The 13,781-nt window shown below is 42.4% G+C and overlaps 1 protein-coding gene and 1 long non-coding RNA gene across 3 annotated transcripts in view; one reads left to right on the top strand and one right to left on the bottom strand.

Annotated features, from left to right (window-relative positions):
- The window catches only part of sema3b (sema domain, immunoglobulin domain (Ig), short basic domain, secreted, (semaphorin) 3B), a 97,621-nt gene that overhangs the window by 51,182 nt on the left and 32,658 nt on the right, over positions 1 to 13,781 (top strand). Inside the window, exons 2-4 of the mRNA XM_049486030.1 lie at positions 2,542 to 2,856; positions 3,597 to 3,754; positions 5,365 to 5,427. Coding sequence (XP_049341987.1) covers positions 2,694 to 2,856; positions 3,597 to 3,754; positions 5,365 to 5,427 — 384 coding nt within the window. The 5' untranslated portion in view covers positions 2,542 to 2,693. The remainder of the gene's footprint in view (positions 1 to 2,541; positions 2,857 to 3,596; positions 3,755 to 5,364; positions 5,428 to 13,781) is intronic.
- On the bottom strand, positions 8,218 to 9,419 carry LOC125806154 (uncharacterized). Of its 2 annotated transcripts, none has more exons than XR_007441453.1 (3): positions 9,158 to 9,419; positions 9,023 to 9,112; positions 8,218 to 8,707 (listed from the first exon to the last, which is right to left on the bottom strand). It is a non-coding gene; the product is annotated as an uncharacterized LOC125806154 (long non-coding RNA). The 2 variants fall into 2 exon arrangements; XR_007441454.1 differs by having other exon boundaries at positions 9,023 to 9,067.

Raw genomic sequence — 13,781 nt, 5'->3', positions numbered from 1 at the left:
GGTTACACACACTCACTGTTTCCATACAGCTCTTTATGGGTCACCAGTCTGTATTATATCACTCTATTTTTCTTATCTGAAATCTCTTAATCTCATTATATAAACTCTTACAGTTCTTTTTAATGTAGAAATTCTGTAAAATCGAAATATCTTAATATAATTGAGTTTATAGGTAGGTTATGTTTGAGACGTTCCTGGAAAACAGACATGCCTTGCTGTTAGTGCTCCTCCTATCACTACTAGGGGTGACTGAATGTCGTATGAGATGTTCCTCAGATCATCAATCAATTAGTCAATCAATCACACCGGCAGTGTGTCACTCCACACAGCAAAGATACAGGTGCATCTAAAAAAATTAGAATATCATTGAAAAGTTACTTTATTTCAGTAATACAGTTCAAAATACATTATGTACATATATTATATAGATGTATTAAACACACAGAGTGATCTATTTTAAGCGTTTATTTATTTTATTGTTGATGATTATGAAGCTTACAGTCAATGAAAACCCAAAAATCAGTGTCTCAGAAAATGATTATTTTATTTAAGATCAATTGGTACTTTTGGCAGTGTGGGCAGTGTGCCAAGTCCTGCTTGAAAATGAAATCCTCATCTCCATAAAAGTTGTAAATGTAAATAAAATGTAAACTATATCTAGCAGTCAGCGTCTCTCACCAGGAGGTGCACTACCCAGCATTTCCCTCTGAGAGCTTTAGAGCTTTTTTATAGTGATGTAAAGCTGGGCGTCTCGTCTCCACTGATGCACTGTCGTCATTCTGTAAGCTGTGAAGTGATGGCAAGGCTGATACACATTTACTTTAGACACTTATAAACACACACACACACACACAGACAAACACACACACAATTTTTGGTACAGGGTGTGATTAGAGTGTGTGAGGGGTGCTATCAGATACGCCACTCTGGCCGTGGCGTGTGTTATAAGTGGCGGAGTGGGCATTCTGTGGGCATGGCAGAGACCCAGCACCACCAGCTTAATGATGCCACGTGTGTGTGTGTGTGTGTGTGTGTGTGTGTGTGTGTGTGTGTGTGTGTGTACGTCAGTAATATGACACTAAATCACTCCCTAGTTTATGGGATGGAGAAAAGAGGCAACAGTGGCGGACCATCTGTGCATTACTGGGATGCTGTAGGGGAGTGTGTGTGTGTACAGGAGTGTGTGTGTGTGTACAGAAGTGTGTGTGTGTGTGGTGGGTGTGTACAGGAGTGTGTGTGCGTGTGTATGAATGTCTGAAATGTTGTTGACCTAATATTAGTTTAGGGCATTAGAGTTGAAAGGGAGGTCATGTACTAAAGCATGTGTAACATAAAAGAGGAAACTCTGGCTCTTCCATTCCTGGGGCGGACCTGATTAGTGCCAGTTTCACCATTATAATGTGTTTGATGTTTTTTTTTTGCGACTGCTCTTGAGGATACTTTCAAAGTTCTTGAAATTCTTCTTTTTAAAGTACTTTTTAGTTTTATTTAGTTGAGTAGTTGTTGCTCCTCATAACCTGGATGAGAACATTACTCAAATATTCACTATTCACTGTATACCTGTAACTCTACCTCTTCACTACTTTACTTTAACTGATGCTCTCAAACACTTTATTAAGAGACAAGAAATTCAAGTAATTAACTCTTGATGAGTTCAGCACAGCTGTTAACTGAAAGCCTGAATTCCAGGAGACTCTACCTCATAAAACTGAAAAAAAAAAAAATCCAGCAGCGAATGTAAAATAAAAACTATATTTTGGTTTGTTTAACACCTTTTTGTTTTCCAAATAATTCAATTTTTTTCTTCATAGTTTGGATGATTGGAGTATTAACTCTAACTCTTTCAGACCTAAATTAGAACACTGTTTTATTTGAAAAACTGAATAAAATAAACTAAAATATTAATATCATTTTTTTTGTCCATTGTATTGGGTCCCTGTGTTTAACATTTTAATTTTAGATTTGATATTGATCTTTTTACTTCTCAAATAATCCATAATCAGTGATGTTAACATTATAAAAGTCTTCTAAATCATATAAAATTAGCATAAAAAAGGCTTTTACTTTGCCTCCTTGGCTCTGGTGCTGCCATGCCCCAATGTCTGAGAGAGGCTAAGATACTGTATTTTTTTCATTGGCTGGTTAATGTTCTAATATGATGGACAATAGGCTTTAATTAGCATTATGTGCTACAAAACACATGCTGTCCATTGTAATGGATGCAAAGTCTGATATATATATATGTTGTGTTAATAGTATGTTAGTTAAACATACTGAAATGTGTGATGTGTATCTTGTAATACATCGTATTTTATGGCCAACATGTGTAGTTATTTTCTTAGAAGTTTTTGTTACATAATTTTGCACATTTTTGTCTTAATTCTGAAATCCATTGATGTGACTCAATTACTTATAACTTATGTATTTATATATTGCAGAAATCAGAGTCCAAAAGAATTAATTATCTAAATAATAACTGATTTTAAATAATTGAACAAATGTCTGATATATTTTATATTTATCTTGTTATTTTTCTCACAGCTATCCCATCTAGACCACTCTAAACCACACCCCTAAACGCTGCTACACCAATACGGACACACCGAGCTCTTCCACAGCGTCCACTACCAACTTTAACCAACCAACCAACCAATCAGACGAACAACCAGCATCACACCTGTACACACCTGAAGATGATGACTGTGATGATGATGATGATGATGATGACGGTGATGTGTAGCTCATTACTGCTGCTGGGGCTGATCACTGTCAGCGCCTCGTCCAGTGGATCTTCATCATCTGCATCTTCTTCTACCTCATCCTCATCCTCACCCAGGATGAAACTTACGTACAAAGGTAAAATTAAAATGCCATTGTTTGATCTGGACCTTCTGACTTTTCATTTTAAACCAAATGATCAAATATCAGGTTTAAAAGAACCACAATATGGTTCAAGCAGAAAAGGTTTGAGACCTATTTTACAGCACTACAGTGCTCATTGCTATCTTACACCCATCAAAAATAGTCTAGTTTCACTCCTTCCACCTGCATTGTTTAAGTAGCAGCACAGCTTCTGAATATATCTACACTGATGGGCGTGGTGGTCTCTTGGCAACAGAAAACACAGGAGCTCCACAGACGACATTCATCGCTATCTTGGCAACAACAATTGGCAATAACATTGCTGTTCCTTTAAATGAGCTGCTGGAGCTCCTTCACAGCGTCAACCAGCAGCTCAGTTTCCTCTGCTGAGAAGCGTTTGTTGGACACGTCCAGGTAGCTGCGCCGATTAAATAGCAATTCACCAAACTCAGAAGTCACCTAACTCTTAAAGAGAAAGATGAGCAAGTGATACTCTGATTGATTTATGTCACGTCATGGACAAAATTAACCACACCCATGATTAATTAAGATAATTAGTGCATACGTTTTGAGACACACAATGTGTACTTTTCCCATCGTTACGATAGCAAAGACACATATTGACACGCTGTAAATAAAGCTGTACGCTGCACTATAGTTTAAAAAATATATATATGTGTGTGTGTGTGTGTGTGTGTGTGTGTATAACTGTGTGTGTGTGTGTGTTGGTACAGAGCTCCAGCAGTTTAATGGTATAAAGCGGTTTGAGTTGGAGCGGTCGTGCTGCTTCGGAGCGCTCCTATTGGACGAGGAGAGGGGCCGGCTGTTTGTTGGAGCGCGAAACTTTGTGTTGTCTCTCAGTCTGGACAACATCGCCAAACAAGAACAGAAGGTACATCTCTCACTATCTCACTCTCTCTCTTACTCTACAGTGGCTTGCAAAAGTATTCGTACCCCTTGAACTTTTTGTCACCTTACAACCACAAACTTAAATGTATTTTATTGAGATTTTAAGTGACAAACACAAAGTATTGCGTAAGTGTGAAGTGGAATGGAAATGACACATGGTTTTCCAAATTATAGTCAAAAATCTGAAAAGTGTGACGTGCAAAAGTATTCAGCCCCTTTTACTCTAAAACCCCTAAATAAAATCCAGTGCAAACAATAGCCTTAATAGAGTTGATCTAGATGCGCAATTACAGCCGTTGTAATTGCTGCAAATAGTGCTAACAGTTACAGTTTCCTCTGTTGAGTAATGAGTTAATGAAGTGTTTGGTAATTGGTTAATGAGGTGTATCAGGTGTGATCAGGAGGCAGCAGACTGTGTAATACAGAGTTTTAAGAGCTGCAGTTACAGATAACAGGAAAAAGAAAAGGGATAAATGTATATCAAATATGTTCTGCATGACCTGCTTTAGGTTTCCAGATCTTTAAGTATCTTATCGATTCCTAAGTAAGCGTGAGAAGCACACTAAACACTCCCTCTACCAGGAATAATGAGCTTAGCACTAGTGCTAACACCAAAACTGATCAGCTGATCTGCATTTCTGCATTTTTAAAATCATTTCAGTTATCAAAAAAAAAAAATCGTGCTTGCTATTATGTTGCTAAATGCTTGCTAGGTGGTAGTTAAGGTACTGTTAGGTAGATGCTTAGGTGTTTCTATGGTATCTATGGTATGGTATTAATTTAATGGATATAGCACCAAGCCCCCAAACGCCCTGTCTTAAGCTCATTAGCCCACCATAAGCAGTACAGGCAGGGGTAGTGGCTGAAGTGATGCACTGTGAAAGAAAGAGGTTGAGTGCAAATCCTTCCCACACAAAACACAGATGGGTCTGCATTTGTATAAGATTGTAGGCATCAGGGAGCCACCATCAATTTGCAGGAGAATCACGATGGTTATGTAAGAGGTAGGATGTCTGCAGTTTAATTGGAGGTTTATACACAAATTCAGGATTTAGTGAGAGACAGACAAATGAGGAAATAAAGGTGGAGAAAGGGAATAAAATAGTAAAGATAGAGAGAGAGGGAAGTCTGGGAGATGAAGACAGCAAGTGAGAGAGAGAGTTGAAGAGTTGAAGAGTTGATATCTGTCAGTAGATGGATGTTAAAGGTGATCTCTGCAGGCTTAAGAGCCGAGGCCAGATGTATTAAAGGTGATCCAGGCCAGTGTGCCGATGACAGAGTGATGGATCTTCTCCTCAGGAGAGGAAAACGGAGAGATGAGGTCACTGTATAGGGCAAAGGAGGAGGACCACACACACACACACACACACACACACACACACGTTATAAGGCCATGTCATGTCCCACTAATAGGGCTCTTGCTTGCACATCTGTGTGTGTGAGTGATAACTGCAGTATGTCCAGAGAGAATGTCCCTCAGGCTACAGGACAAGTTCAGCCCTGCTAGGGTCATGACTTTTATCTAAATTCCACCCTGACCTTTGACCTCTTTCTCTCTCTCTCTCTCTCTCTCTCTCTCTCTCTCTCTCTCAGATATACTGGCCTGCACCTGTGGAGTGGAGGGAGGAGTGCAACTGGGCAGGAAAAGACATCAATGTAAGTTTCCCCAATATTATCAGCCCTCACTACAACTCCCATAATTCACCTGCACCCACTATTATCAGCCCTCACTACAACTCCCATAATTCAACTGCATCCACTATTATCAGCCCTCACTACAACTCCCATAATTCAACTGCATCCACTATTATCAGCCCTCACTACAACTCCCATAATTCACCTGCACCCACTATTATCAGCCCTCACTACAACTCCCATAATTCACCTGCACCCACTATTATCAGATCTCACTACAACTCCCATAATGCACCTGCACCCACTATAATCACTATATAATTTTAACTACCCACCCAAGATGGCGGCGCGTTAACACGCAGCGGCCGCTCCGGGTCCGTTAAATGGTGCTTTTGTGTTACTATTTGTCGTTTTTTCCGTTTATTTCCTGCAAATATGTGCATCGGAACACACGTGCACATGTTCTACCACCGCCAGACCCTGCTACAGTCGAGAAATCAGCCAGAAAACACGCTACCGGACGAGGTTCTGCAGACGCTACTGTGTGTTTACATCAACACGGAATGGTGTAACAACGCTGTGACTGTCGCCAAACACTGCTCTCCGCTGTTGGAGTTCCTGATAGTCAAGTGCAGACCTTTTTATTTAGTATGGGAGTTCTCCGCCGTGCTAATAGCTGCTGTCTACATCCCACCCAGCGCTAGCATTGGTGCTAATGCTAAAGAGGCTCTGTGTGAACTCTATCGGACTATCAGCGATCTGCAAAACAAACACCCAGACGGACTGTTTATTATCGCCGGAGATTTCAATCACGCAAATCTCAAGTCAGTGCTCCCTAAATTCCACCAACATGTGAACTTTGCAACGAGAGGAGCGAGCGCGCTGGATCTTGTTTACACAAACATCCCCAGCGCGTACCGGGCGGAGCCCTGCCCCACCTCGCTTTCTCGGATCACATGTGTGTTTGGCTGACTCCAACATACACACCACTCATCAGACGCTCCAGACCAGTTCAGAAGCAGGTGAAAACCTGGCCGGCAGGCTCCATCTCTGCCCTTCAGGACTGTTTTGAGTGCACTGCATGGGACATGTTTAGGGAGGCTGCTACTGAAGGCGATTCTGTTGATTTGGAGGAGTATGCACCATCAGTCACTGGCTACATCAGCAAGTGTATTGATGATGTCACTGTCTCCAAGACCATCACCACAAGCCCAAACCAGAAGCCTTGGATGACTGCTGAGGTACGTGCGCTGCTGAGGACCCGCGACTCCGCCTTCAGAGTGGGTGACAAGGTGGCCCTGAGGAAAGCGAGAGCCGACCTGTCAAGAGCCATCAGAGAGGCAAAGCGCGCACACGCCCAGAGAATCCACAGCCACTTCAAGGACACGGGTGACGCGCGGCGCATGTGGCAGGGCATCCAGGCAATCACCAACTACAGGACAATGCCACCGTCCTGTGAACGTGATGCCTCCCTCCCTGATGCCCTGAACAACTTTTATCCCGTTGCACTTACACCCATCATCATGAAGTGCTTCGAGAGGCTAGTCATGAGGAACATCAAGACACGACTGCCCTCTTCACTGGACCCCCTGCAGTTTGCGTATCGTCCCAATCGCTCCACGGACGATGCCGTCACCACCACCCTTCATCTCTCCCTCACCCACCTGGAGAAGAAGGACACTTACGTCAGAATGCTGTTTATAGACTTCAGTTCAGCATTCAACACCATCATCCCACAGAACCTCATCAGGAAGCTAAGCTCGCTCGGCCTCAACACCCCCCTCTGCAACTGGATCCTGGACTTTCTGACGGGGAGACCCCAGTCAGTCCGGTTCGGGGGCAGCACCTCCAGCACCATCGCACTGAACACGGGGGCCCCCCAGGGCAGTGTCCTGAGTCCTCTGCTGTTCACCCTGCTGACTCATGACTGTGCTGCAAAACACAGTTCTAACAGCTTTATCAAGTTCGCCGATGATACAACCGTGCTGGGTCTCATCACCAAAGGCGACGAGTCAGCATACAGAGAGGAGGTGCAGCGGCTGACAGACTGGTGTACAGTCAACAACCTTCACCTGAATGTGGACAAGACAAAGGAAATGGTTGTTGACTTCAGGAGAGCACAACACACCCACTCTCCACTCAACATCGACGGGTCTTCTGTGGAGATTGTTAAGAGCACCAAGTTCCTTGGTGTCCACTTAGCAGATAACCTCACCTGGACCCTGAACACCAGCTCTACAGCCAAGAAATCCCAGCAGCGTCTCTACTTCCTCCGGAAGCTGAGAAAGGCCCATCTCCCTCCACCCATCCTCACACTCTTCTATAGAGGGACCATTGAGAGCATCCTGAGCAGCTGCATCACTGCCTGGTTTGGGACCTGCACCGTCTCTGACCGCAAGACCCTCCAGCATATTGTGAGGACAGCTGAGAGGATCATCGGCGTCTCTCTCCCCTCCATCACGGACATTTACACCACCCGCAGCATCCGCAAAGCAACCAGCATTGTGAATGACCCCACTCATCCCTCACACGAACTGTTCTCCCTCCTGCCTTCGGGAAGAAGGTACCGCAGCATCCGGTCCAGCACGACCAGATTCTGCAACAGCTTCTACCCCCAAGCCATCAGACTCCTTAACTGCAGAGACTGAACTGATGGTTTTTCTGTACATGCACACACACTCTTACCCCACTTACCCCAGAAAATGGAAAGCACTAAAAACCCTACTACCTCACTGGACTCTATTGCACACTGTGTAATAGAGTAATTACTACCTCACCTGGTCTTTTTTGCACACTGCAAAATTTGCACACTGTCTTGTTATTTATTATTCTTTGTCTATATGGTGTTGTATTGTCTGTCTGCACTTTTGTACTGTTGCACTATTGTTCTGTCTACACTGTGTTTATGTGCACCATGGTCCTTGGAGGAACGTTGTTTCGTTTCACTGTGTACTCTGTATATATCTGAAATGACAATAAAAACCACTTTGACTTTGACTAATCAGCCCTCACTACAACTCCCATAATTCACTTGCACCCACTATTATCAGACATTACTACAACTCCCATAATTCACCTGCACCCACTATTATCAGCCCTCACTACAACTCCCATAATTCACCTGCACCCACTATTATCAGCCCTCACTACAACTCCCATAATTCACCTGCATCCACTATTATCAGCCCTCACTACAACTCCCATAATTCACTTGCACCCACTATTATCAGCCCTCACTACAACTCCCATAATTCACCTGCACCCACTATTATCAGCCCTCACTACAACTCCCATAATTCACCTGCACCCACTATTATCATCCCTCACTAAAACTCCCATAATTCACCTGCATCCACTATTATCAGCCCTCACTACAACTTCCATAATTCACCTGCACCCACTATTATCAGCCCTCACTACAACTCCCATAATTCACCTGCACCCACTATTATCAGCCCTCACTACAACTCCCATAATTCACTTGCACCCACTATTATCAGCCCTCACTACAACTCCCATAATTCACCTGCAACCACTATCATCAGCCCTCACTACAACTCCCATAATTCACCTGCACCCACTATTATCATCCCTCACTAAAACTCCCATAATTCACCTGCATCCACTATTATCAGCCCTCACTACAACTCCCATAATTCACCTGCACCCACTATTATCAGCCCTCACTACAACTCCCATAATTCACCTGCACCCACTATTATCATCCCTCACTAAAACTCCCATAATTCACCTGCATCCACTATTATCAGCCCTCACTACAACTCCCATAATTCACCTGCACCCACTATTATCAGCCCTCACTACAACTCCCATAATTCATGTGTGTGTCACAGGAAGCATTAGATAATTGATTGTTTTGGATGAATAATACGGATGTGTGTAGGCTGGTTGTGAACACATCTGTGTGTGTGTGTGTGTATGTGCGCACTGGAAGTTCCCTTCAAGGTTTAAGGTGTGTTTTTGATCAGTGTGTGTGTGTGTGTGTGTGTGTGTGTGTGAAAATAATAGGCATTCTGGGGTTCTGGTGGGTGGATGAGTAAGATCAGCTGATTCTAAGTTACAAGTTTGAGTTGGCAACAGAACACACACACACACACACACACACACACACACACACACACACACACACACAGGGTCTGTATTTAGTGCACTGACCCGTGACTAGACCTATATTATGTGTACGGGTGCGTATGTGTCACACCCCACAGAGAGAGAACTGGACCTCCGTGAAAACTTCATGAAGAACAGACTGATGTGTATGTCTCTCTTTCCTGGACTGTTTCTTTTATTATGGCCAAACTTTTTTCTCCATGTTTTATCCCTATTTTCCTGCCAGATTTTCAACACTATTCAAAGTCCACATTGTTCGGTCTGATGCTGATTCAGCATTTAAAAAATCTGATTAAAGGGGAAATATTATACCTATTTTTACACAAGCTAAAATAAGCCTATGGACTTGCAAAAAAATGACTGTCATATAAAGAGATCTCACAGCTCTATTCTTACCAGTTTCAGTCCTTTTTTCAAAATGAGCCGTTTAAGGGCTCTGTCACTTTAATGCAAATAAGCTGTTGTTGGCCATGTCCCATGTTTACGCTGAGCGTTTACCACACGTTAGTGTTAGCTTGTGCTAAATGGCAAAACTTAAACAAACTATTTTAGGCTTAACTGCAACAGAAGTTTAAAACTCTGACATCTGCTGACTTGCTACGAACAGTAGGTATAGATCCCTCCCTCAGATGAAGTCTGCTGTTGGCTAATCCTGCTGTAAAATGGTGTTTCTTTTATTGATTTAGTAGGTGGGGCTCTGGTGGGGGTTGATTGGTCAGGGGTGGTGCCCAGAGTTAAATTAGTTTTATTTTTATTTATATACTCCTTCAGGGTAGGTAACTGAGCTATTATCCACAGTTTTAGAGACCTGCACTTATCTGTTTTGTCCTTTTTTTCCCATCCCTCGTTAATTCTATTCATTTTCATTAATTAAGAGAATAAGTGCATGCGTTTTCCGCGTTTTGAGCCGTGCAAGGTGTACTTTGCCTGTCGTTACGATAGCAAAGACACACTGACACACCCTAAATCAAGCTGCATGATGCACAGTTAACTACTCACCTATAGATCACTAAAATAAGGCCTCTAGAGTTTTCACCAAACTTTATGTACTACATCATTTGTCGTTTTTTTCCATTCCTCTTAACTATTTTATTTGTTTCTGTATTTTTCTTTGCTGTCTTTTGGCTTTGGAGATCTTTATCTCTCTCTCTTTTTCTTTTTCTTCTTCTTCCTAAGCACTCACAGTAGCACTCGTTTATCACTGGGTAAATCCCCCTCTTTGTCTCAGCACTGAGAGCTCTTCTCTTCCTTCGCTTTTATTCTTTCGCTCTTTTTTCTTTCTTCTCCGATAGTGTAATTACTCATCCTCCCGAACACTGCGGCGTTCAGTCTCTCTCACTGAGACGTCAGACGTTACGAGGCTGAACACACACACACACACACACACACAGAAAGTAACTACACACACACACACACACACACACACACACTCACTCGTAATGTTCTATTAGTCAAGTACAGAGGCTCACACTGAATGGGCTGTTTGGAATGAAGCTGATGGGAATGACCTCTCCAGGCTCCGCCCACCGGTGGGATCTTTTGTATTGGCTGTTGGGGTCGGGGTAATGAATGTCGGTTTAGCCGGGATTCGCTCAGACGCTGGATGCTGATTGATGCTGGATGATGCTGGGAGGCCTGTTTAAATGCTGAGCACTGAGCTGAACCGAGTCGTGGGCTGGATTCACTGGACTCAACAGTAAATGTGCTGCCTTATTAACAGTAACAACAAAAAAAACATAAAAAATGTCAGAAATATCATAATTAAGGTGTTAATAGATAATATGATAATGTCAGTTGATTGTAAAGAGTGTTAGGGTCTATGTTTAAAGGTCCCTATAAGGTGCACAGGATTTGAAGGCGCATTGTGTAACACTCGTAAGAAACAGGGATGTCGCCATGTTTGCTTTTTAATTCAGCAGGTCTCGCTACTGGTTGGTGGTGGTAGGTAACTAGGGTTAAGTAAAACTAAAGTAAGTACTTAATTCTTAAAAACAGACTTCTCTCTTTGAAAACGGTTTATTTGGGTGACTAAAGCTCTTCCGTTTATTTACAGTAAGCATAGATTTCCAGATTTCCACTAAGGCTGGGTGCAGCAGCATTAGCATTAGCAGCAAACCGCTAGTGCTAGCCATGGTACACTGAGGAACCCTGAGTGTCCCGGTAACCCAGTATACAGGCTACAATCCGATACACTTGTCTCTGAATGGCGAAAGAGCTAGCGCTTAGTACGGCTAATGCTAATGAAACTTGACTGAAATTCCTGTATAACTCTGTACTTCAGTAGAGTGGCTTTACTGCTCCTTAATACCTGACTGATAGAATTCATACATAAAACGCACCAGATTATAAGGCGCACTGACAATTTGGGGGAAAATTAAAGGATTTTAAGTGTGTCTTATGGTGTAAAAAATACGGTAATGTTTATATAGTGATCCAGACTGTAAAGGAACACATAATGAATCATGTAGTAACTGAAAAACAGTGTTGAACAAACCAAAATACTCTGTAAAAAAGCATTTAGGTGCTCTTATCTGGATATCTAGCAAACTAAGTTAAGTAAAGCTAAGCTAAGTAAGCAAAACTGACTGTAATAAAAAAAACTTTCTAAAGTCAATCAAGTGCTGGATGTTAATCTACACAGATTTCTCTCCTGAAAACTGTTTATTTGGGTGAGTAAAGCACTTCTATTTATTTACAGTAAGCTTAGATTGCTAAATTTAGCGGTTAGCAGGTAATACCTCCCAACAGCCCTACTCTGAGGAACCTTGAGTGTTCCGGTAAGCCAGGGCGATATTAGCTAGCGGTTCGTCACATGTAGCTTGTTTTAACACAGTAAACACTCAGACTACAGGCTGATATAGTCACCTCTGAACGATGAAAGACCTAGCGCTGTGGTTAGCGGGTAATGCTAATACTGCTCCAGCCTTAGTGCTGGAGAAACTTTATTGAAAACTTTATAATGCTGTACTTCAGCAGAGTGCCTTTACTGAGCACCGGATTATAAGGCGTATCGTCGATTTGGGGGAAATTAAAGGATTTTAAATGTTCCTTAAAGTCCAAATAATACTGTATATAGTTGTTTAGTGTGAAACTGGACAAAATTAACGTGCCTAAATGTACAAAACACAACGTAACACACACACAGCTTGGTGTTCAGGTGTGAAAAAGTGCTGGTGTGACGCCTCCTGCTGGGTAAACCATGCCGGGGTCAATAGGCACCGGCTGCATGTGCCCGGTCACACGAGGATTTAATGATCAGGCTAATATAAACGTCAAAGGTCAAAGCTCAGAATTAACACACACACACACACACACACACACACACACACACACACAGTTAGTGTTTAGATCACTGGCTGACTCTGAAGCATTCTCTTGTCTTTTGCTTTTGTTGAATCCCTCCTTTCTCTCTGTCTTTTTCTTACCCTCCATCTCTTTGTCTCAGGGGTTCACTTCAAAGACCCACTCTGCCAGAAAGCTGCCCCCCCACCAGACACACACACACACACACACACTTCTCCCCACCCCACAGCCCTCACTAATTGAGAGCTATAAAGCTCCTGAAATAGAAGAGAGAGAGAGAGAGAGAGAGAGAGCTTTCCTTTTATAAACACAGTTTGTCAGTAACTTAATTGGCTGTCGATGGGTCTGACCCCCCTATAACACACACACACACACACACACACACACTTCACGTGGAGCAGTGAGCCCAAAGATAGGCCTTTGTTCTGAGAGACCCATATGTGCATGTGGATAGAGGGGAGAGGGGAGAGTATAGGTGGGCAAAAGAAACCAAGAAGCATGAAGAACAGTCCTGATACACAAAATAAATAATATTAAAATATATAATATTATGTTGTTGAGTCCAAGAAAACAATTTTTGCCAAATATTTTGTACATTACAAATAAATATTTCTACAGTTAGGCCAATCCCTTTATTTATGCTGTGGACTAAAATATAAGATGACTATAAGACAAAAAAATCAACATTTTAGCTTTTAATTACAGCTATTTACATCTGGATCTGATACACAGTTCAGAAGATTCAGTATGTAGTACCTTCTGTCTAAACTCACCCATTTTTTGTGTAAAATAAAAGCATTAGAACATGTGGCTGTCAGGTGTGTTTAGTTGGCCAGGTGTGTCCTGATACATTCATTATTCAAACAATATAAAATCAGTCAGAGCCATTACACAAATATATATATTGGCCCTAGCAGCAGTGCAACCGTTTGAATTGTCCT

This window comes from Astyanax mexicanus, chromosome 12 (genome assembly GCF_023375975.1).
Source record: "Astyanax mexicanus isolate ESR-SI-001 chromosome 12, AstMex3_surface, whole genome shotgun sequence".
Lineage (NCBI taxonomy): Eukaryota > Metazoa > Chordata > Actinopteri > Characiformes > Acestrorhamphidae > Astyanax > Astyanax mexicanus.
This window is presented reverse-complemented; position numbering and strand designations above follow the sequence as displayed.